The sequence below is a fragment of the Cebus imitator genome, unplaced genomic scaffold (genome assembly GCF_001604975.1).
Source record: "Cebus imitator isolate Cc_AM_T3 unplaced genomic scaffold, Cebus_imitator-1.0 Scaffold736, whole genome shotgun sequence".
NCBI classification, from domain to species: domain Eukaryota; kingdom Metazoa; phylum Chordata; class Mammalia; order Primates; family Cebidae; genus Cebus; species Cebus imitator.
In genome coordinates this window covers 333,367-354,988 of record NW_016108051.1, presented here as the reverse complement: position 1 = coordinate 354,988, position 21,622 = coordinate 333,367, and the positions used below count along the sequence as shown (strand labels likewise).

The 21,622-nt window shown below is 35.7% G+C and overlaps 1 protein-coding gene across 3 annotated transcripts in view; it reads left to right on the top strand.

Moving 5' to 3' along the window:
• Nucleotides 1-21,622, top strand: part of EIF5B (eukaryotic translation initiation factor 5B) — a 60,155-nt gene that overhangs the window by 30,042 nt on the left and 8,491 nt on the right. For 2 of the 3 annotated variants that reach the window (XM_017519320.2, XM_017519318.2), the window contains exons 8-17: nt 578-667; nt 2,251-2,325; nt 6,632-6,918; nt 9,261-9,368; nt 9,555-9,665; nt 12,358-12,425; nt 12,970-13,111; nt 20,001-20,132; nt 20,524-20,706; nt 20,837-20,998. In XM_017519320.2, coding sequence (XP_017374809.1) covers nt 578-667; nt 2,251-2,325; nt 6,632-6,918; nt 9,261-9,368; nt 9,555-9,665; nt 12,358-12,425; nt 12,970-13,111; nt 20,001-20,132; nt 20,524-20,706; nt 20,837-20,998 — 1,358 coding nt within the window. The remainder of the gene's footprint in view (nt 1-577; nt 668-2,250; nt 2,326-6,631; nt 6,919-9,260; nt 9,369-9,554; nt 9,666-12,357; nt 12,426-12,969; nt 13,112-20,000; nt 20,133-20,523; nt 20,707-20,836; nt 20,999-21,622) is intronic. The other variant, XM_017519319.2, reaches the window with a different exon arrangement.

Below are 21,622 nucleotides of genomic sequence, written 5' to 3'. Positions count from 1 at the left end.
AAAAAAAAAAAAAAAAAACAATAGGTTTGTACTATTTTTAATTCAGTACTTAGTGGAATGAACATACTGTGAACATCCTGTCAGCTGCCCGAATGTCGTTGCACAGGTGCTACAAGAGCATAGCCAACTTGATAGAAAGGAGGCAATTTGAAACCAAAGAGAACAAGCATCTACTAGAAAAATCTCAGAGGGTAGAGGCCATCATTGCATCTATGCAGGCTACAGGTGCAGAGGAGGCACAGTTACAAGAAATAGAGATGATTACAGCTCCTGAATGTCAGCAGCTAGAGACCCTGAAACGTAATGTCAACAAGTTGGATGCCAGTGAGATCCAGGTGGACGAAAGTATCTTCCTGCTGGAGTCTTACATTGAGTGCACCATGAAGAGACTGTGACCCAGAAGATGATCTTCCTCAAAAGACTGCGAGTTGGGGGGATGGGAAGCAAAATAAAGGAGGTGCCTGGATGCATTATTTGCAGTAGGGAAAAAAAAAAAAAATTCAGTACTTAGTGGAGTATCTTAACAGAAATTATACGCTGAAAAAAAATATTATCTTGGTTTCTGCCCTTTTTTCAGTGTCTGAGTCAATGGAATTATGTGCTGCTGTAGAAGTTATGGACCAAGGAGTACCAGAAAAAGAAGAAACACCACCTCCTGTTGAACCAGGCCAGTAGCATTATCTGATTATTTAATTAGTGAATTCTTATTAAACAGTGTAGGTGTGCCATAAGTTGTCTTAGTTATCATTAAATAGTTGGGTAGAACCAAATAAGTATGTGGCTGGATGGCTTGCTTTCTTCATAGTTTTTTCTTTTCTATTTCTTTTCACTTCTGCATTGAATAAGTATCCAAGTGAGACATGAATCAATTTTGTTCTTTTCAGCAGTGTTGGTAAAATGTTTTGTAAAAAGGATTTTGGATTTTCTCTGATGCTTTTAAGTATGGTCAGAAATCTCAAAAAAGACCTGAAGGTCTTCATTTAATGCTGTGGAAACAAATGTGAAGCATTTTTAACTAGAACTTTTTAAGAACCATAAAATTTGGCACTTTTAGACCTTAAAGGTCAGCTTCTATTTACAATAATCAGAGGATTCAACTAATTTATTGTGGGGTATCTGTGTATGTGTTGAGGAGTTGGGGAAAATCTCTCTTTTTTTTTTTTTTAAATAAGCATTGTTCTAATTCATGAGACTAGGTTGACAGGAGAGCTGGGGTTCCTAAATGTATGTTTGACATTCAAGAGAATCCCCAGCGTTTTAAAGATGGGATCAGGAATGGAAAAAGCCTTTAGAGAATATTAAGCCCGATTTAAACTGGTGAATTATATTATCGTAGTTCCTTTCCTTCCTTTTTCTACTTTCTCTTCTAAGTGAATAGGATCATTTCACTTGGGTAGACCTCAGCCTAGCATTGATAAGATGAAATTAGAGAAATTCAGATTGATATGCTTAATAACATTCCACTATTTTAGGTCATATTTTTAGCTCCGGAAAGAATTGCTAATCTAGATGGATATTTTGGGTAGCTGTTTCTGAGTCTCATTTCCTCCTCAGGAAAACTTACCCAGACTTGTTGGTAAATAATGATTATTACAGGGAAGCAGATATCACATGCCCTACCCTCATCTTCCTTTCATTTAAGAATAGTTGTGCCTGGTTGGATTTCAGTAAAGAGAAGCATTCTTATTAAGAAGAATAGTAGGTCTTTGATATCTAAATAATATTCAGAATTTAGCTTTCTGGCTGTTTTGGGGTTAGGAGCACAGCATTCTATTCTTATTTTGAACTGGAGTGTTGGTGGTAGTTTTGTAACTTCAACTTTGGAATTTAAGTATATTTAAATACCTGTAAAGGTTAAAAGCAAAATAATAAATTCCTTGCATAAAATATGAGTTGGATGATCAAAAAGAAGATATATGTGAAATTTCATGTTTTCAAGAACTGAGTACATTCATACACCTTTTTCAAAACCTAAAACATTTAAATTAATGAAACATTTAGCTTGAATGGAAAATCGGTTAAGTGTAATATAATATGTTGACAGTAATAGGAAGTAGAAGCATTTGGTAATAGTAAATTGTAACTTGCTAGCTATATTAAAAAGTTAGTTCCAAAGATGATAATTGCATACTTTTTTGCATAATTAAAACATTGTTTTTTATGTCAGAGTATAATTTTTTTACTTTTTTCTAAAAGACCTTCACATTTTAAAATAATTTTTGTGTCTTAAATGCAAATTTTTACTTACAGAAGAAGAAGAAGACACTGAGGATGCTGGATTAGATGATTGGGAAGCTATGGCCAGTGATGAAGAGACAGAAAAAGGTGATTACCTCATAAGCACGCACTGATAAATATGGTTATTATAAATGCATAATATATGTTTAAATGGATAGTCTTTTGATTATGAAAGCCATGTGAACATTTCTGGGGATAGGGCTTAGTCTCCTATTATCTCCTTTGCCATGGTTTCTAAGTCCTCATGTGGATCTTCATTTTATGAATGACTGGTTCCTCAGAATGTTATTTATAAGATAGCTGCCTAAGGTTTAGAATGCATTTTTTCAGAGTGATGATATTACAGATAGGGTTGTTACTAAAGCAGACCTACAAAAAACACGGTTAACTTAAAAGGTGATGAAGAGCTAAATACTATAATTCCTAATAAGTATGAATAGAGAGTAAGCATTTTTGTCATTATTTCCCATTCTTTATTATTAAAATCTCTACTTTAAATTTAATTTCCTATTGGTTTACTAATTTACTGAGAATGATATCTGGCTCTTTGGTTTTTTCAGCCTCCTACCTCTCCCCAATCTTTGTTTTTAAAGCTATGCATTTTTCCTTAAGCATGGCTTTAGTCAAATTCTACAAGTTCTGATATGTTGATATTTTCTCATTTTCATTTTAATGTATTAACTTTTACCTATGATTTATTTAGTGTTTTCTTAATCTACAGAAATGGGCATTTTCTAATTGTCTTTTGTTACTTCATTGTGATTAGAGAGCATACATGATTCTGTCCTTTGAAATATGTTGAGTTTTGCTATACAACCTAGCATGGTCAGTTATTGTAAATGTTTCATATTTGGGAAGAGTTCATATTCCTCAGTAGTTGGATGCTTTGCTTTCTGTATTTAGGTTAGGTTTGCTAATCATTTTGCTCAAATCTTTTATAGTGTTCTCAGGGTTTTTTTTGTTTTTGCTTTTGTTTTTCTTCTGGTCTGCCTTTTCTCTCTTACTGAAACCAGTGTGTTAAAATCTCCCATCATGATTATGGATTGTCTATTTCTCCTTAGTTCTGTTAATTTTTGCTTTATATATTTTTATGCTGTGTTATTAGGTGAATACAGTCTTGTATCTTTCTAATGAATTGACTCTTATCATTTATATATATATATATATTTCTAGCAATGTCTTTTGATATAAAAGTCTACCTACCTAAGATTCATGTAAGTACACGAGCTTTGATTTACATGATCTTTACTTTTTCTGTATTCTTAAATGGCATTGTCTTAGTCTGTTTGTGCTGCTATAACAAAACATCACAGACTGGGTAGTACTAAAGAACAGAAATATATTTCTCACAGTTCTGGAGGCTGGGGAGTCCAAGATCAAGGCACCAGCATTGGTGTCTGGTAAAGGCTGCTCTCTGATTCCAAGATGGTGCCTTGGTGCTGCATCCTCCAGAGGGAAGGACGGCTGTGTCTTCACATGGTGGAAGGGAGGGGAGGGCAAGAAGATCAAAACTCTCTTTGAAGGCACTTTTCTGCAGGCATGAATTCACTTATGAGAATGACTTAATCACTCCCCCAAACCTTCCCCACCACCCTGCCACCCCCTACCAGCAAAATGGGGATTAAGTTTTCAACATGAATTTTGAGGGGACACCATTTACAAATCACAGCTAGGATCTAGTTGAGGTTTTTAAAATCCAGTTTTTCAATCTTAATATTTTACCTAGAGTACATAGCCTGTTAAATGTAACATTTGGTATAATTAATGAAGTGTATTGGTTTTAAACATTTCATCTTACTAAGTCCTTTTTATTCTGCCTGGTTCTTTTTCCCTCCTTTCTAACCATCTTTTGGGTTACCAGATTTAAAAAATTTTTTTTTTTCTCCTTCCATGAGCTTAGAAGTTGTGTACTTTTCCAAAAAGCTTCTTAGTGGTTTACTCTAAGGAAATTTTTAGCGTGTACCTTTGACCTAACAATGTCTAATGTTATCCTCTAACAGCGCAGGGGCTTTAGAGTACTTGAATGACGTTTACCCAATACTCTGTTTAGGTATCATTGCTCTTGGCCAGGCATGGTGGCTCACACCTGCAATCCCAGCACTTTGGGAGACCAAAGTCGGCAGGTCACTTGAGATCAGGAGTTTGAGACTAGCCTGGCCAACATGGCAAAACCCCATCTCTACTAAAAGTAAAAAAATTAGCTGGGCATGGTGGTGTGCGTGTGTAATCCCAGCTACTCAGGTGACTGAGACATGAGAATTGCTTGAACCCAGGAGGCGGAGGTTGCAGTGAGCTGAGATTGTGCCACTGCACTCCAACCTGGGTGACAGAGTGAGACTATCTCAAGGGGAAAAAAAAGGTATCATTGCTCTCATTTCATTATCTATTTTAGACCTCAGCTTATATTTTTATAGTCAGTACTTACTATTTATAAGTTTACCCACATTCTTAACATTTTGTTGTGCTTCATTTCCTGCATCATTGACCTTCCATTTGAGATGGTTTCTTCCTATCTGAAGAATACTTTAGAATTTCTTGTAGTATGGATTGGTTAGTAAGACATTCTATTTTGCTTTCTAAAAACATCTTTATTACATCTTCGTTCTTTAGTTTTATATATTTGCTGAGTGAGGAATTCTTGGTTGAAGTTTAACACTTTGAAGTTATTATTCCCTTGCCCTGGCTTTTATTGTTCCTGTTGAGAAGTCAGGTATCAGCCTATATTTTCCATGTGTCTTTGGTTTGCAGCAGTTTTATCATGATGTACCCAGAATAGGTTTTTAAAAAATATATTTTACTTGTAGAGCTTTATTAATACATGGTGCTATGTTTTTATCAGTTTTATGTTAGGAGTCATTATCTCCCTCAGAATTCCAATGATGTCTCTGATAGGCCCTCTTACTGTATACTTGTTTCCTATTTTCTGTATTTTCCACCTAGTGAGTCTCTGTGGTTCGTTCTGGATTGCTTCTTCTCCTGATTGTTTTCTGAGGTCACTGATTTTCTCCTTAGCTCTTTGTATTCTGCGGTTAGGCCCATCTTTTGAGTTCTTAATTTCATCTCTTATATTTTTCACTTTTAGTATTTCCATTTAACTATTTTTTAATAGTTTTAATTTACCTTCTAAAATTTTTAACTTTGTCTTTTGCCTCTGATGGAAAGTTAGAAGCATAGTCATTTTAAAATTTTAATTTTATAACTTTAATATATGAAAGTCCTTTTGGTGTTTTATATGTTAGTTCTCATGTAAATTGTTTTCTCATATGCCTTGTTATTTTTATGTATGTGCTGGATATTTCACTTGGAGGTCAAGAATGATGTTTTCTGCAGAGCAAATTTATGTGTTACTTCCACCAGGTACCTGAGTGAACTAGCAATCTGGAATCATCTTATTCTAGACTTAGAATTGAGAGGATTTGAAGGTGATCTGCCAATAATGGGGAGATCCTGTTTATTTCTGATTCATCCTTATTCCTGGGGTATAGGTCTTCATGATATTACCCCACAGTAAGGGTGTAACCCAATATCTGCGCACTACACCCCCCTGAATTCTTAGTATTCTGGTAGATCAGGACCCCCAGTGCAGCTTAGCCTTTCATCTACCTCCTCCCGAATTAACAAATGACGCTAAGGGGAAAGTGGTACTAAAGACTGTTCTCATCTTCTTGGGTTTCTGTTCTCCCATGGATTCTGGCTTACTAATGCTTTCCTTATACATTAACTTCAGTATGAATTACTGCCTTAAGGTTTTACTATTAAGTGACAGACTTCATTTTAGCATGTAGACAGATACCTTGCATTTATGATGTATGAAACACCGTGTTACTGCCTTAAATACAGGTTGAGCCTCTGAAATTAAAAAATCTCAAATCCGAAATGCTCCAAAATCAAGTTTGAGCACCCCTATATGACGCTCAAAGGTTGTGCTTGTTGGAGCGTTTCAGATTTCAGGTTTTTCAGATTTCAGATGCAAATATTCCAAATTTTTAAAAATCAGAAGTAAGTATAAGTAGAGAATGCAAACATTTCAAATTTTAAAAAATCAAACAGTTCTTGTCCAGGCATTATTTCCTTCCCTTACTTTAAAGCAAGACTGTCCAATCTGCAGCCTGTGGGTCACATGCAGCCCAGGTTGGTTTTGAATGTGGTCCAGCACAAATTTGTAAACTTTCTTAAAACATTATGAGTTTTTTTGTTTTTTTTTTTAAGCTCATCAGCTATTGTTAGTGTTAGTGTATTAGTGTATTTTTTGTGTGTTCCAAGACAATTCTTCTTCTGATGTGGCTCAGGGAAGCCGAAAGATTGGACACCCCTGCTGTAAAGTTTCTTATCTTGATATAAATCTATCATATTAATACTTATTTATTTAAAAACATATTTGCTTTTCTGGTAGAAGGAAACACAGTTCATATAGAAGTAAAGGAAAACCCTGAAGAGGAGGAGGAAGAAGAAGAAGAGGAAGAAGAAGATGAAGAAAGTGAAGAAGAGGAGGAAGAGGAGGGAGAAAGTGAAGGCAGTGAAGGTGATGAGGAAGATGAAAAGGTGTCAGATGAGAAGGATTCAGGGAAGACATTAGATAAAAAGCCAAGTAAAGAAATGAGCTCAGATTCTGAATATGACTCTGATGATGATCGGACTAAAGAAGAAAGGGCTTATGACAAAGCAAAACGGAGGATTGAGGTATTTATTTTACGCTTTCTCTTTACTTCGTTTCTCCCCACTCCTCTATGATTATTAAAACTGTACTCCACAACTAAATACTTTGAACAGCACTTTATATGTTCTCAAGAATAATATATTGTTCAGTTTTTGTAATCTTGAAATATTATTGGCCTTCGACACTGATCTTACCCAAGGACTTCCCTCTCTTACCTGAGGTAGAATGGTGACTACTTCATTTTTTTTCTTGTTTTCTCCAAATTTTAATGTGCTCATTGAGTGATGGTTTATAAGTACGCATAGGTATTCTGAGCATATGCCCTCTGCCTCACATATTTAGGTTAGTCACCATGAGGCATCTGATCACTTTAGTTGTTAAATCTGGTGGGTTGATGAGGCTTCTGTTTAGTAAAGTCCAATACCTGATAGGCTTTCTGTATTTTTCCTTCTTAATGCAGTAGATTTCAGTAGACTTCAAGAGAACGTTTTCTTTAGTTCTGTCGGCCTAATGTAAATAATATGTTAAAAACTAGTTTGCTTGAGGATATTAAACTATTTTAAAGCTAAAAACTATTTTATCTTTCCTTTTCACGTATAATTGATTTTTCATTTTTTTGTTTTAATACCTGTATATTGATATTTGCTTTTCCCCCTGTAAAGTCTAGGTAGGAATAAATTGTCTAAATTTCTAAAGGACTGAGAGGGTTTGTTATTCTAAGTTAAGGTTTCTCAGCCCTGGCACTGTTAACATTTTGGGGCCAGATAATTCTTTGTTGTTGGGGACAGGGACTGTTCTCTTCCTTGTGTGACATCAAACAACATCTTGGCCTTTACCCACTAGATGCCTGTAGCAGTCTCCCCCAGCTGGCACCCCAATGTGACTTTCTTTTCCCATAGCATCTACTCCCACCAGCTCCCTTGCCATATACTCATGCTTGAGAGAGTGATGGAATATCTGTACTGTGCTTGCTGATTTACAAACAATAAGTATAGAGCAAAGGAGTTTCTCAGTAATCTTGCTCCCTATATTAGTTAATGATACTCTGTATGAGCTTCATGTTTTTAAAAATAAAGGCCCTAGCCCCAAATGCAGTCATATTGGGAGTTACGGCTTTGAGGAATGATTTTTGGGGAAATGTTGAGTCCATAACAAACTTCATGGATCCATAAACCTTGCTACATACTATGATTTTTTGAAATTCACTCTATTCCTGGGTCAGACTCTCCGTTGTGGAATGGGGTTTGTATTCCTGTATTGTCATTGTTTCAGTATAAATACTTAGAATTTCTGAGTCAGTTTGTAACTCATTGCCATCCAAAAACTTTAATACTTCACTAAGTGTGGGAGAGAGAGGCAGTTTTCAGTCGTATCAAATAAAGTCATGGTGTTTGAATTTAAGTTGTATGTACTGTGAAGCTGTTAGGTACTACTCTTTGCTAGTAAATAAGTCCTACATTGTGTTCATCTCTGGCATCTCACTTTTGATACTTTAAAAAGTTTTTCAGTTTCAATTTCTACCGAAAAATCTCATGTTTAGTACTAGAAATGCATGTAAAGAGCTCTTACAGAAATGGTTTTTAAATGAAAAATAGTTTTGTAAGTTGATATTGCTTCATAGTTTTTGCTACAAGCTTATCTAATTTGAATACCAACTTTACTTTATTTGAAAGGTCATTTCAAAGAAAAACTGTTGCTGGCGTGTGTTTTTGTTTGGTCCTCAGAAAGCTGCATTTAGGTAAATTTCACAGAGAAATACATTGTGGTTCGAGGAAAAGCTTTCTTGCTCTTACTAGTGTTTATGGAAGTGGTAGAGCCTTGGAAAGGCAGGACATATTACACTTATTCAAGCTGAGACTTAAATTAACAGTCTCCTCCTTGAAAGGTTTTATAGCATTTGTATATTGTATAAAAGTGTGAAATAAACTGCCTTTAAAAATCTTTAAAATTCTTAAGTTCCAGTGAATTTTTTTAAATGTCCAGGTTCACCTGTTTTTATATAAATCCCCACACAAATTCAGGGTTGCGCTGTATAATCAATATGATGGGAAGATTGATTCATTTTTCTAGTCATTATATTCCATTAAAGTAACTGTACAAAAGTATTCAAAAATTTTGAGATGGCTTTACAACATTACTATTTGTATTCAGCAGTACTACTGTGAAATCTAAACAAGTTTTTCCTTGTCCAAAGGTGCTGTGAAATTAGATTGTAAAGTTCACATTATAAATTGCAATTATGTTTAGTCAAATCAACAAAGAACTTCGATGCAGGTTGTGGCATTCTTTTGCCAAAGCAAAATAGATAGTAAAGATAGTAAGGATTTGAAATAATATTTCATTTTTGATTTTTTTTTATTTCTAGAAACGGCGACTTGAACATAGTAAAAATGTAAATACCGAAAAGCTGAGAGCCCCCATTATCTGTGTACTTGGGCATGTGGACACAGGGAAGACAAAAATTCTAGATAAAGTAAGAAAATATTATATGTATTGATAGAACTTTAAAAATAAGTGAATGGTACCTTAAAAAACAGTTTTAGAGACCAATAGGACATATAGGCAATTCTGTTTATAATAAATAAGTTACTAATTTCTTAGTTTTGCTGCTGTCTTTTCCATTTTGAAATACCAATCTGAATTTGCTGTCTTCTCATAGCTCCGTCACACACATGTACAAGATGGTGAAGCAGGAGGTATCACACAACAAATTGGGGCCACCAATGTTCCTCTTGAAGCTATTAATGAACAGACTAAGATGATTAAAAATGTAAGTACTTTGTATTTCATGTATTGTAATCTCTAACAAAAATTAATATATGAAGTATTTCAAACGTAGAAAAAGGACAGAGACTAGTGTAACAGCCCCATATACTTACCATTCAGAATTAACATGTGCTATTTTGCCTATTTTGCTTTAGGTCATTCTTTTTAAAGACTAAAACACTACATGTTATAGGAGCTCTCACATTCCACTTCCTTCTCTCTCTTTCTCCCAGAGGCAGCCACTATTCCAACATTAGGTGTTCGCCTCCATGCTTTAACACTGATACCAATTATCTCCATAATTAGAAATTTTATTTCCTTCCCTACTTTTTTCCTTCTAGTCAAATCAGTTTCTTTCCTTTATCTCTTATATTTTTCAACTTGTTTGGAAGTATTCAGTTTATGTATGTTAAATGTAACATAGTAAGATAAATGTGAAACTTAACATAATGCACACCATCCTTTAAGTGTCACCTTTGTTGGGCAGTAGAACTTTGCCAGCTACTTCAGAAGTCCTCCAGGTGTTTCTTTCCAATCAAAGATCTCTTCTCCAGCCACAACTTTTAAGATAATCTCTACCTTTTAATGTGTTAGGAGTTACAAAATGTTGTTACTCTAACTCCATCAGTCATTATTGGATTTACTTCTGTAGAGAAACTTTACCTAATCTACTTTTTGATTATTCAGTGATGGCTTATTTAGAAAAGGCAGAATTAATGCATTATCCTTTACCTTCTTTTAACTGGCTTTTAAAATAAAAAGTGACCAATATGATTTTTCTTTCTTTCTTTTTTTTTTTTGCCTCTCATAGAGGCAGGATCTCCCTATGTTGCCCAGGCTGGTCTTGAATTCCTGGGCTCAAGCAGTCCCCCACCTCAGCCTCCCAAAGTGCTGGGATCACAGCTGTGAGCCACCATGCCCAGCCCAATTTTGTTTTGTATTATTATGAGTGCATAGATTTAAACATATTAGGGTGCTTTAATCTATTTCAGTTATTATTGTGCTGAGATAGTCCATCTTTGGCCAGTGGTTGGCTCCTGAGTCTTTCTCATACAATTCTAGTTGTCCTAGTTTTGGTTGCATTCATGCTGTCTGGTATGGCAGGATGTTCCAGGCTCATGTAATACAGAAACTGCCCAGACCAAGAACTGGGCCTTGTCAATAATTCCTCAGTTTCATTATTACAGAGCAGGTGAAAGTGGTAGCTTTGGAACTGAGAACCAGTAAGTTGAAAAACAGAGCATATGTTATTACATGCTAATGTCTCCCTTTATTCCTTAGTCTTATTTCTACATGTAAAAAGAGCCTGTGACTTTGTCTCTCCAGCATTTGTTTTGTTTCTTTGCATTTGGGATTTATGGAGCTTGTCTCCTAGTCACTTCCTAAGAAAGGAATTATGAGAATTAACATTTCTTCAGTTTTTGAATATTGAAGAGTTATTTTGTGGCCTTTATACTGGAAAGTCAGTTGACCACATATACAATCCTTGGTTGATATTTTCATTCCTTAAAGTATCTTTTGTCCAATTTCTTCTCGCATAAAGTATTGCCGTTAAGTTTGATCATAAGCTGACTTTCATCTTTTTATAAGGCATATGGTCATTTTACATCTTGGTGTTGATTCTGAGTTTTCCAGTTATGTGGTATTCTATTACAATATGTAGTATTGAATCTTTATTTTAGAACAGTTTTCAAATTTATAATTTATTTTCATCCTATTTAAATAGTATTTCTATGTTTTAGTCATTGGAGGATTCATAACACCTTATTCTATGAGTTGCCAGCACTTGAACTCTCATTATTATTTTAGAACATAAGGAACAAGAATATTATTAGGCTTGTATTAAAGTTATTGGGTTAACCTTTATGTGACGGTTGTAATTACTTATTGTTAGTATATAAGACACTGAAGTGGAAATAATTATGGTGTTCAGTGAACATTGATTTACGACCACCAAAATGCAGATCTGAAATGTTTACATTGCATTATATTGATGTAGATCAGGATACCAAATTTTGAAAGACCATTTAGAGATTAGCAAAAAGAAACTGTAGATAAGCATAATACAAAAAAGTTGTGTGTGTGTGTGTGTGTGATTAGTTGGTTAGTGTTACTTTTTAGACTGAAAGGAAATGTCCAAATGAGATCTGTTGTAATGTTATTTTCATTCATTTGTGTGCTTTTGTCCAGAAAGTCAAGCATTTATGACATTATTTAAATACAGCAGGGTATGCATTTACTCTTTAACACTTTTGATCAATGTGGTAAAGTTACTTTAAAAAGTACTTTTGGGGTATATTTTAAGTTTAGAATTGCTTTAAATTGGACCAGATAAATTTTCCAAATGCTGAGAATCACCTCTTGCATGTCAGATTTCTATAGCTTATTTCAGATGATTGCCCTGTGATTTGTATCACCACTTAACAATCTGCTCAAACTTGGACTATGGTCATAGTTTTAAGACCTTAAGAAAGGAGATATTTTCTTATTTAAATATTTTTGGTTAAAACTCCTTTGGGTATTAATGAAAATATTAACCATTGTACTTTGTTGGTTAACCAATTGTTTTTAAAACTGTTCACATGAAAAAGGAAGTAGTGATACTTTTAGGGTTTTATGACAAAAGAATTGTTTTGTAAAGAAGCTTTCATTGTTCTGACTTCCTTAAGCTTTGCACTTTTCCCCACTATTTCTAGTTTGATAGAGAGAATGTGCGGATTCCAGGAATGCTGATTATTGATACTCCTGGGCATGAATCTTTCAGGTAAGACCAATTTGAATCTTTTCTCATCAAGCAAACTACTTGAAGCCATGAAGTCTAAAAGTTCACTGGAGCCATTAACCTTTGAGTAGTAATTTGATCTCTGTAACTACCAATCCTCCTTGATTTAGTAGTGTTTCCTTTGAGTACTTGTTTTTTATAGGGGGCAGTCTTTATTGCTTTAAAAGAGCACCCCTTTAATGTGGAATGCAGAAAACATTCTAATACATACCAGGCCTATCTCCTGTAAAACTCATATTACAGGTGAAATATTATGCTGTTATCTCTTGTCCATATTTTTTAACATAGAAAACTTGGTCAGTAAAATTATCTGAAATATTAGTTGGTTCTAAAACTCACTCACTCCACTTAATGGCAATTCAAGTGACTCTCAGATGAGCATTTGGCAAGTTAAGGGCTAATAGTACTTGAGCAATTTAATAGATATACTCTGTTTTGTTTGGGTTTTACAAAGAAGTTTAAAAATTTAAGAAAGGTGTTAATTTCAAGATTTGTTACAAACAGATCTTTTCCTTCTTTTCAACAGTAATCTGAGAAATAGAGGAAGCTCTCTTTGTGACATCGCCATTTTAGTTGTTGATATTATGCATGGTTTGGAGCCCCAGACAATTGAGTCCATCAACCTTCTCAAATCTAAAAAATGTCCCTTCATTGTTGCACTTAATAAGGTACGTGCATCTTCTGAAAAATTCACCTAGGAAAACAGGTTAATTTTTTGTGATTTAGAAAAAAATAGTATAACATACAGGCATAGCTCATTTTATTGTGTTTCACTGTATTGTGCTTCACAGATATTGTATGTGTGTAGTTTTTTTTTTTTAAATAGAAATTGTAAGTTTGTAGCAGCCCTGCATCAGTAAGTATATTAAATCTGTTGGTGCCATTCTTCCAACACCACGTGCTGATTTCTTGTCCTTGTGTCACATTTTGGTAATTTGCCGTATATCAGACTTTTTTATTATTACATTTGTCATGGTGAGCTGGGATAAGTGATCTTTGTTACTATTATAATTGGTTTGGGGTGCCACAAACCACACCCATATCAAATGGCACCCTTAGTCAATACATGTTATATGTGTTCTGACTGGAGCTTTAGCAACCAGTTATTTCCTTGTCTCTTTCTCTCTCCTTGGGCCTGTTTCCTGAGACAGTATTGAAATCAGGCCAATTAATAACCTTACAGTGATGTGTAAGTGTTCACGTGAAAGGAGGAGTCACATGTAGAATATCAGTTCAGCCACAACACTCCTGTAAGCCAAACGAGTCTAAAGCAAGGCCCTAACTCTCTTCAATTCTGTGAAGGTTGAGGAAGGTGAGGAGCAGAAGAAAACTTTGAAACTAGTAGAGGTTGATTGATGAGGTTTAAGGAAATAAGCTGTTTCTATAACCTAAAAGCACAAGGTGAAGCAGCAAGTGCTGATACAAAAGCTGCAGCAAGTTATCCAGAAGCTCTAGCTGAGATGATTGTTGAAGGTGACTACACTAAACAACAGATTTTCAATGTAGACAAAAAAGCCTTCTGTTGGCAAAAGATGCCATCTTGGACTTTCCTAGCTAGAGAGGAGAAGTCAATGCCTGGCTTCAAAGTTTCAAAGGACAGGCTGACTCTCTAGTTAGGACGTAATGTGGCTGGTGACTTTAAGTTGAAGCCAGTGCTCATTGACCATTCTGAAAATCCTAGGGCCCTTAAAAACTATGCCAGATCCACTCTGCTGTGCTTTATAAATGGAAATATAAAACCTGGATGATAACACATCTGTTTATAGTATGGTTTACTGAACATTTTAAGCCCATTTTTTGTGATTGACTGCTCAGAGAAAAAGATTGCTTTCAATATATTACTGCTTGTTGACAGTGCACCTGATTACCCAAGCTTCATGGAGACATACAAGGAGATTAATGTTGTTTTCATGCTTGCTAATACAACATCCACTCTGTAGCCCATGGATCAAGGAGTATTTTCAACTTTGCAGTATTGTTACTTAAGAAGTACATTTTATATGGCTGTAGCTGCCATAGATTGAGATTCCTTTGATGGATTTGGGCAAAAGTTGAAAGCCTTTTGGAAAGGATTCACCCTTCTAGATGTTATGAAGAACGTTCATGATCCATAGAGGAGGACAAAATATAAACATTGATGGGAATTTGGAAGAAGTTGATTTCAACTCACATGTATGACTGAGGGAGTTTGAGAATTCAGTAGAGGAAATCACTGCAGATGTGGTAGAAAAATAGCAAGAGAACTGAAATTAGAAGTGGAACCTGAAGATGTAATTGAATTGCTGCAATCTTAAGATAAAACTTGAACAGATGAGAAACTGCTTCTTATGGATGGGCAAAGAAAGTGGTTTCTTGAGGTAGAGTCTACTTCTGGTGAGGATATTATGAACATTGTTGAGATGACAAAAAAGGATTTAGGATAGCAATCAACTTAATTGATAAAGCAGTGGCAGGGTTTGAGAAGATTGAAAGAAGCTATTTTATTTTGAAAGAAGCTCTATTATAGGTAAAATGCTTTAAGCAGCTTTGCATGCTACAGGTTAATCTTTTTTTTTTTTTTTTTTTGAGACGGAGTTTGCTCTTGTTGCCCAGGCTGCAGTGCAGTGGTGCAGTCTTCGCTCACCGCAACCTCCGCCTTCTGGGTTCAAGTGATTCTCCTGCCTCAGCCTCCTCCTGAGTAGTTGAGATTACAGGCGTGTGCCACCACACTCAGCTAATTTTGTATTTTTAGTAGAAACATGGTTTCTCCATGTTGGTCAGGCTAGTCTTGAACTCCGGACCTCAGGTGATCCGCCCACCTGGGCCTCCGAAAATACTGGGATTATGGGCATGAGCCACCGTGCCTGGCAAATAAATCATCATGAAAGGAAGAATCAATAAATTGATAGGACATACTTCTTTGCTGTCTAAGAAGTTGCTACAGCCACCCCAGCCTTTATCAACCACCATCCTGATCAGTCAGTAGCCATCAACATCGAGGCAAGACCCTCTACCAGCAAAAAGATTATGACGCATCGAAGAATCAGGTGTTTGTTAGCACTTTTAGCAATAAAATATTTTTTAATTAAGGTGTGTACCTTGCCTTTTAAGAAATGTAATGCTGTCATACACTAAATTGACGATAGCGTAGCGTAAACATATCTTTTAGAAGCACTGGGAAACCAAAAAAGTTGTGTGATTTGCTTTATTGCAATATTAGCTGTACCGCAGTGGTCTGGAACCTGCAGTATCTCTGAGTTACACATATATAAGAAAATCCACCCCATGCTAAGTGTTTATTTTAATGTGTTCTGACAAATTTATAACCACTGTCATTCAGAGCATACAGTATCTCTATATTTCCAGAAAAGTTCCCTCATGTTACTTTGTAGTCATTCTACTGCCCTCCCTAAATTCAGGCTAATATTGATCTTTCTGTGTCATATAGACTAGTTTTGCCTGTTTTATGATTTCATATTAAATGGAATTATACAGTATGTAATTTTTTTTAAGTTTGGCATTTTTTATTGCTCATGTTATTATGCTTTATTTGTTGTTATGTGTATAATAGGTTTTTCCTTTTTATTCCTGAATAGTAGTCCATTATCTGAATAATACTGCACTTTATCCATTCATCTGTTGAGAATTCCAGTTCCTGCATATCTTTGCCAGTACTTTCCCTACCTGCAGCATTCTAGTAGGTGTGCAGTTGAGTCCTAAATTATTGTGGTCTATTTTGTTTCCACAATGACTAATGGCTTTATGTGTCTTTTCTTGTACTTACCCTTAGAGAGACGACAATATCTGTTTCTTTGGAAAGTATGTTCAGAATCCTCTTATTAGATTGCTGTTTTATTGTTGAATTTTAAGAGTTCTTTATACTTAATGTATTCTATGTATATAACTCCTTTTCCACTTGTATGTATTGCTGATAGATTCTTACGGTCTGGGACTTGGTGTTTCATTCTCATTTCTCTCTCTCTCTCTCTCTCTCTCTCTCTGTGTGTGTGTGTGTGTGTGTGTGCGCGCGTGTGTGTTTTGAGACAGTCTTGCTGTGCCCAGGCTGGAGTGCAGTGGCGCAGTCTTGGTTCATTGCAACGTCCGCCTCCCAGGCTCAGGTGATTCTTGTGCCTTAACCACAAGTAGCTGGGATTACAGGCATGCAATACCATGCTGGATAGGGTGTGTGTTATTTTGTTTTTTATTTTTGTTTTTGTTTTTTTTTGGTGTTTTTTTTAGTAGAGATGGGGTTTTGCCATGTTGGACAGGCTGGTCTCAAATTCCGGCCTCTCAGGTGATTCCACCACCTTGGCCTCCCAAAGTGCTGCGATTACAGGTGTGAGCTACCGTGCCTGGCTTCCTTTTCTTAATAGTGTGTTTTGAAGAGAAGAAATTTCTGATTTTGGTGAAATCCAGTTAATTTTTAAATTTTATTTATTTGTTTTTGAGATAGGGCCTTGCTCGGTCACCCAGGCTGGAGTACAGTGGCATTATTTCAGCTCACTGCAACTCCACCTCCTGGGTTCAAGTGATTCTTGTTCCTCAGCCTCCCAAGTAGGCACCCACCACCACACCCAGCTAATTGTATTTTTAGTACAGACAGGGTTTCACCATGTTGGCCAGGCTGGTCTCGAACTCCTGACCTCAAGTGATCCACCCACTTGGGCTCCGAGAGTCCTGGGATTACAGGTGTGAGCCACCATGCCTGGCCCCAATTAATTTTGTTATGGTTTGTGTTCTGTAGAAGCGATCTTTTCCTATCCCAAGTTCATTTAATTTTCCTCTGGTGTTTCTAGATGTTGAATAGTTTAAGCTTTTACATTGAGATCGATCTTGTTTGTATATAGTGTGAGGTCAGGGTTTACTTTTTTTTTCCGTAGAAATATTTTGTTAAAGACTTTGCTGAAAAGATTATTCTTTTCCCCATGGAATTAGTTTGGAATTTTTGTCAATAATCAATTGACCATATATGTCTGTTCCTGGAATTTATCTTTTGTTCCATTGCTCTGTATACATTCTTATGCCACTAGTACTCTGTTTCATTATAGCTTCATAGTAAGGTTTTGAAAGCTGGTAGTTACTGGTAAATCTTTCAGCTTTGTTTTTCTCTATATTGTTTTGGCTATTTTAGGTCCTCGAATTTCAATATAAAGTTTAGAATCAGCTTGTTAGTTTCCACAAAAAGTCTTTCAGGATTTTGATTGGGATTGTATTTCAATCTCTAGATAAATTTTGAGAGAATTGGCTGTTTTAGCAATATTGCATCTTCTGATCAGTGAGCATGGTATCTCTGTGCATTTACTTAGTCCTTCTTTACCATTTTTTAAAATTGTTTTTTATTTTATTTTTTTTCAATAGAGATGAGGTCTCACTGTTACCCAGGCTGGTCTCAAACTCCTGGGCTCAAGCAATCTGTCTGCCTCAGCCTCCTGAAGTGCTGAGATTTAAGACATGAGCCACCATGCCTGGCCAGGTCTTCCTCTTTCTCTTGGCAATATTTTCTAGTTTTGTTGTCCACATGTTGGACATACTTTTCTGAATTTGTCCCTAAGTATTTCATGGTTTAATGCTATTGAAAATAGTGTTAACATTTTTTAAAATTTCCAGCTGTTTATCACATTTATATTCAGTTGGTATCTTGTGACCTTATTAAATTCACTGATTGGGCCTAGTATCTTCTTTTATAAGTAATGTGGGTTTTTCTGTGTACATGATTATTGTCTGCCTATAAATCCCATTATGTTTTCCCCCCTTGCCTATATGCTTTCTAATCTTGTTCTTCTTTATTATACTAAATATTTTACTATATACCTTCTAAATAATGTTGAATAGAAGACATGACAGTGGACATCATTCTTTCTTTATTCCTGATATTAGGGGGAAAGTGCTTAGTCTTTCACCATTAAGTATGATGTCAGCTGTAGGGTTTTTTTTAGTCAATGCACTTATATTAAGTTTGAGGAAGTTTCCTTCTATTCCTAGGTTGTTTAGAGTGTTTTATGTTTTTATTTCTTTAATTATGAATGGTTGTTGATTTTGTCAGATTCTTTTCCTGCATATTTAGAGATGTTCATATGGATTTTCTCCTTCATTCTGTTAACAACATAATTACTGCTGAATTTTTAAAATATTAAACTTTACATTATTAAACGCTAGTTGGTTGTCACTTGTTATGCTTTTGATATATTGCTAGATTTCATTGAGATTTTTGTGTCTGTGTTCATGAGTGATATGGGTATGTAGTTTTCTTGTAATGCCTTTTATCTGGTTTTCATATCAGAGTAATGTTGGCCTCATGAGTTGAGAAGTATTTCCTCCTGTTTTCTGAAAGAGTGCAGGAATTGAATTATTTGTTAAGTGCTTGAAAGAATTAAAGCCACATCAGCATGGGATTTCTTAAGCAGATACAGGGCTATTTAGGGTTTTTCTTTTGTCTGTTTAGAAATGTGCATCATTCAGAGAACTAGCTTTTAGTTTTATTGATATTCTTTTCTAATAAAAACATTTAAAGATATTAATTTCTAAGTACTAGTTAAACATGTTATTTTTCTTTTTTTTTTTTTTGAGACAGAGTCTCACACTGTCGCCCAGTCTGTAGTGCAGGGGTGCCATCTTGGCTCACTGCAGTCTCCACCTCCTGGTTTCAAGCAATTCTCCTGCCTCAGCCTCCCAAGTAGCTGGGACTACAGGCATGCGCCACCACATCCAGCTAATTTTTTTTTGTTTTTTTAGTAGAGACGGGGTTTGACCATGTTGGCCAGGATGGTCTTGATCTCCTGACCTCGTGATCCACCTGCCTCGGAATCCCAAAGTGCTGGGATTACAGGCGTGAGCTACCACACCCAGCCGACATGTTATTGTTTAGCTTTACAAGCTTCAGGCTTTTCCTTTAATGTTTACAAGTATTCTAAGGACCTCATATGCTAATTTTAACATCTTTGTCATTTCCTACTGATTTGTCTGCTTAGTAGCATTCAGATTCATCTGTTTCTTTATCACCCTAGACTCAGCCCCCAGATTATGCTTTTGATTGTTTATATTTTTGGCTAGTGAGTATTTTCATTTCTTCTATACTCATTTGTCACTCATTGAAAAGTAAGGGAAAATAGATTCTGTCATTAACAAAACAGATATAACCCTAATTTGATCAACAAAACAATTAAAATAGGCTGTTCCCCAAGAAAGAAAATCATTTTTTTAATGTTTTGGTATGTAATTTTCTAGTGATGGTACTTGCTAGGATTGATTGTTCCTGTCTATTACAAAAACTGCTTTGGAATTCCAACAATATGTGTTAATAGTCTTAGGATAATTCTAGGATCTTATCTTTGCAAACAAATGGCAGCTACTTAGGAACTCATGGAGGCTGATGGGCAGCATGGTACTGCAGGAGTTTCTAATTTAAGAGTGGTTGCCAGTAAGCAGTCTGTAAGGATCTTTTGGTACAATAAAGTGTCTAAGTAAGTCACACAGTTCTGCATATATGAGATATACATGAGGAATTTTCTGGAGCTATTAATACAGTTCTTGAATGTTCTGAATTTTTTAGAGATCTTTCTCATGAAAAACCTTTTACAGATTGATAGGTTATATGATTGGAAAAAGAGTCCTGACTCTGATGTGGCTGCTACTTTAAAGAAGCAGAAAAAAAATACAAGAGATGAATTTGAGGAGCGGGCAAAGGCTATTATTGTAGAATTTGCACAGCAGGTAAGAAGGCCTTTCCTTCTTTATGCAGAGCCTATCTCATAGAATATTTATTATGTTATCTTTATAATGAAGTCAGTATTTTCGTTAATACTGGTTCTTTTTCTTTGTTGACAGCAATTTTTAAATTCTTTTTCCCTTTTCACCTTTTTAATATCAGAAAGCTAATATATCAAAGATCTCTTTGCAGTCTGAATAATTTAGAAAACTGAGTTTACTTAGAACTATTTTGCTGTAATAAAGTTAATGCTTATAGGATATCCATGATCATTTTCAGTGTTTATGAGGAGTTTCAACATGATTAGCCATTTGCTTATCCAGCTTCTAGTTAGTTATGCCTATTCCAGATACGTTTTCTTCACAGCCTGGTGTTTTCCATGATTTTTGCTCCTAGGGTTTAAATGCTGCTTTGTTTTATGAAAATAAAGATCCCCGCACTTTTGTGTCTTTGGTACCTACCTCTGCACATACTGGTGATGGCATGGGAAGTCTGATCTACCTTCTTGTGGAGTTAACTCAGACCATGTTGAGCAAGAGACTTGCGCACTGTGAAGAGCTAAGAGCACAAGTGATGGAGGTAATGATCAACTTTTCAGTTTATTGTCTTTAAAAAAAATAGTGAGTTCCTTGAGTGGAGGATACTTTTAGATTTAATGAACATGGTGTATTGTATCTATTTTTTTTCTCTTTGCAATAATGTCTTTTAGGTTAAAGCTCTCCCAGGGATGGGCACCACTATAGATGTCATCTTGATCAATGGGCGTTTGAAGGAAGGAGATACAATCATTGTTCCTGGAGTAGAAGGGCCCATTGTAACTCAGATTCGAGGCCTCCTGTTACCTCCTCCTATGAAGGAATTACGAGTGAAGGTATGCTGAGGTGGTAAGCGTTGACACATGGGGACTTATACAGTGTTTAGAAGTTCTGCTGAGATTGTTTCCTCACTTTGAAAGCTGTTTGACTTAATACAGAACACACATACCCTTCACTCTTTTTTATTTTAGATGTCATCATACAGGAAAGCCTATCTGTCAGAGTAGAGATGTGTGAAAGTACCTACTTGCCAGACTAGGCCTTTCCCAAATACTAAACTACATTGTTTTGGTTCTGCACTGCTAACTACACTTGACTCTTGAACAACATGAGGGCTAGGGGCACTGACTGCCTAGGCAGTTGAAAATTCACATGTATTTTTTGACTCCCCAAAACCTTAACTCCTAATAGCCTACCATTGACCAGAAGCTTTACTGATCACATGAACAGTCGATTAACATGTTTTGTATGTTATATGTATTACAAATTGTATTCTTACAATAAAACGAGCTAGAGAAAAGAAAATGTGATTAACGCCGGGCGTGGTGGCTCAAGCCTGTAATCCCAGCACTTTGGGAGGCTGAGGCGGGTGAATCACGAGGTCAAGAGATCGAGACCATCCTGGTCAACATGGTGAAACCCCGTCTCTACTAAAAATACAAAAAATTAGCTGGGCATGG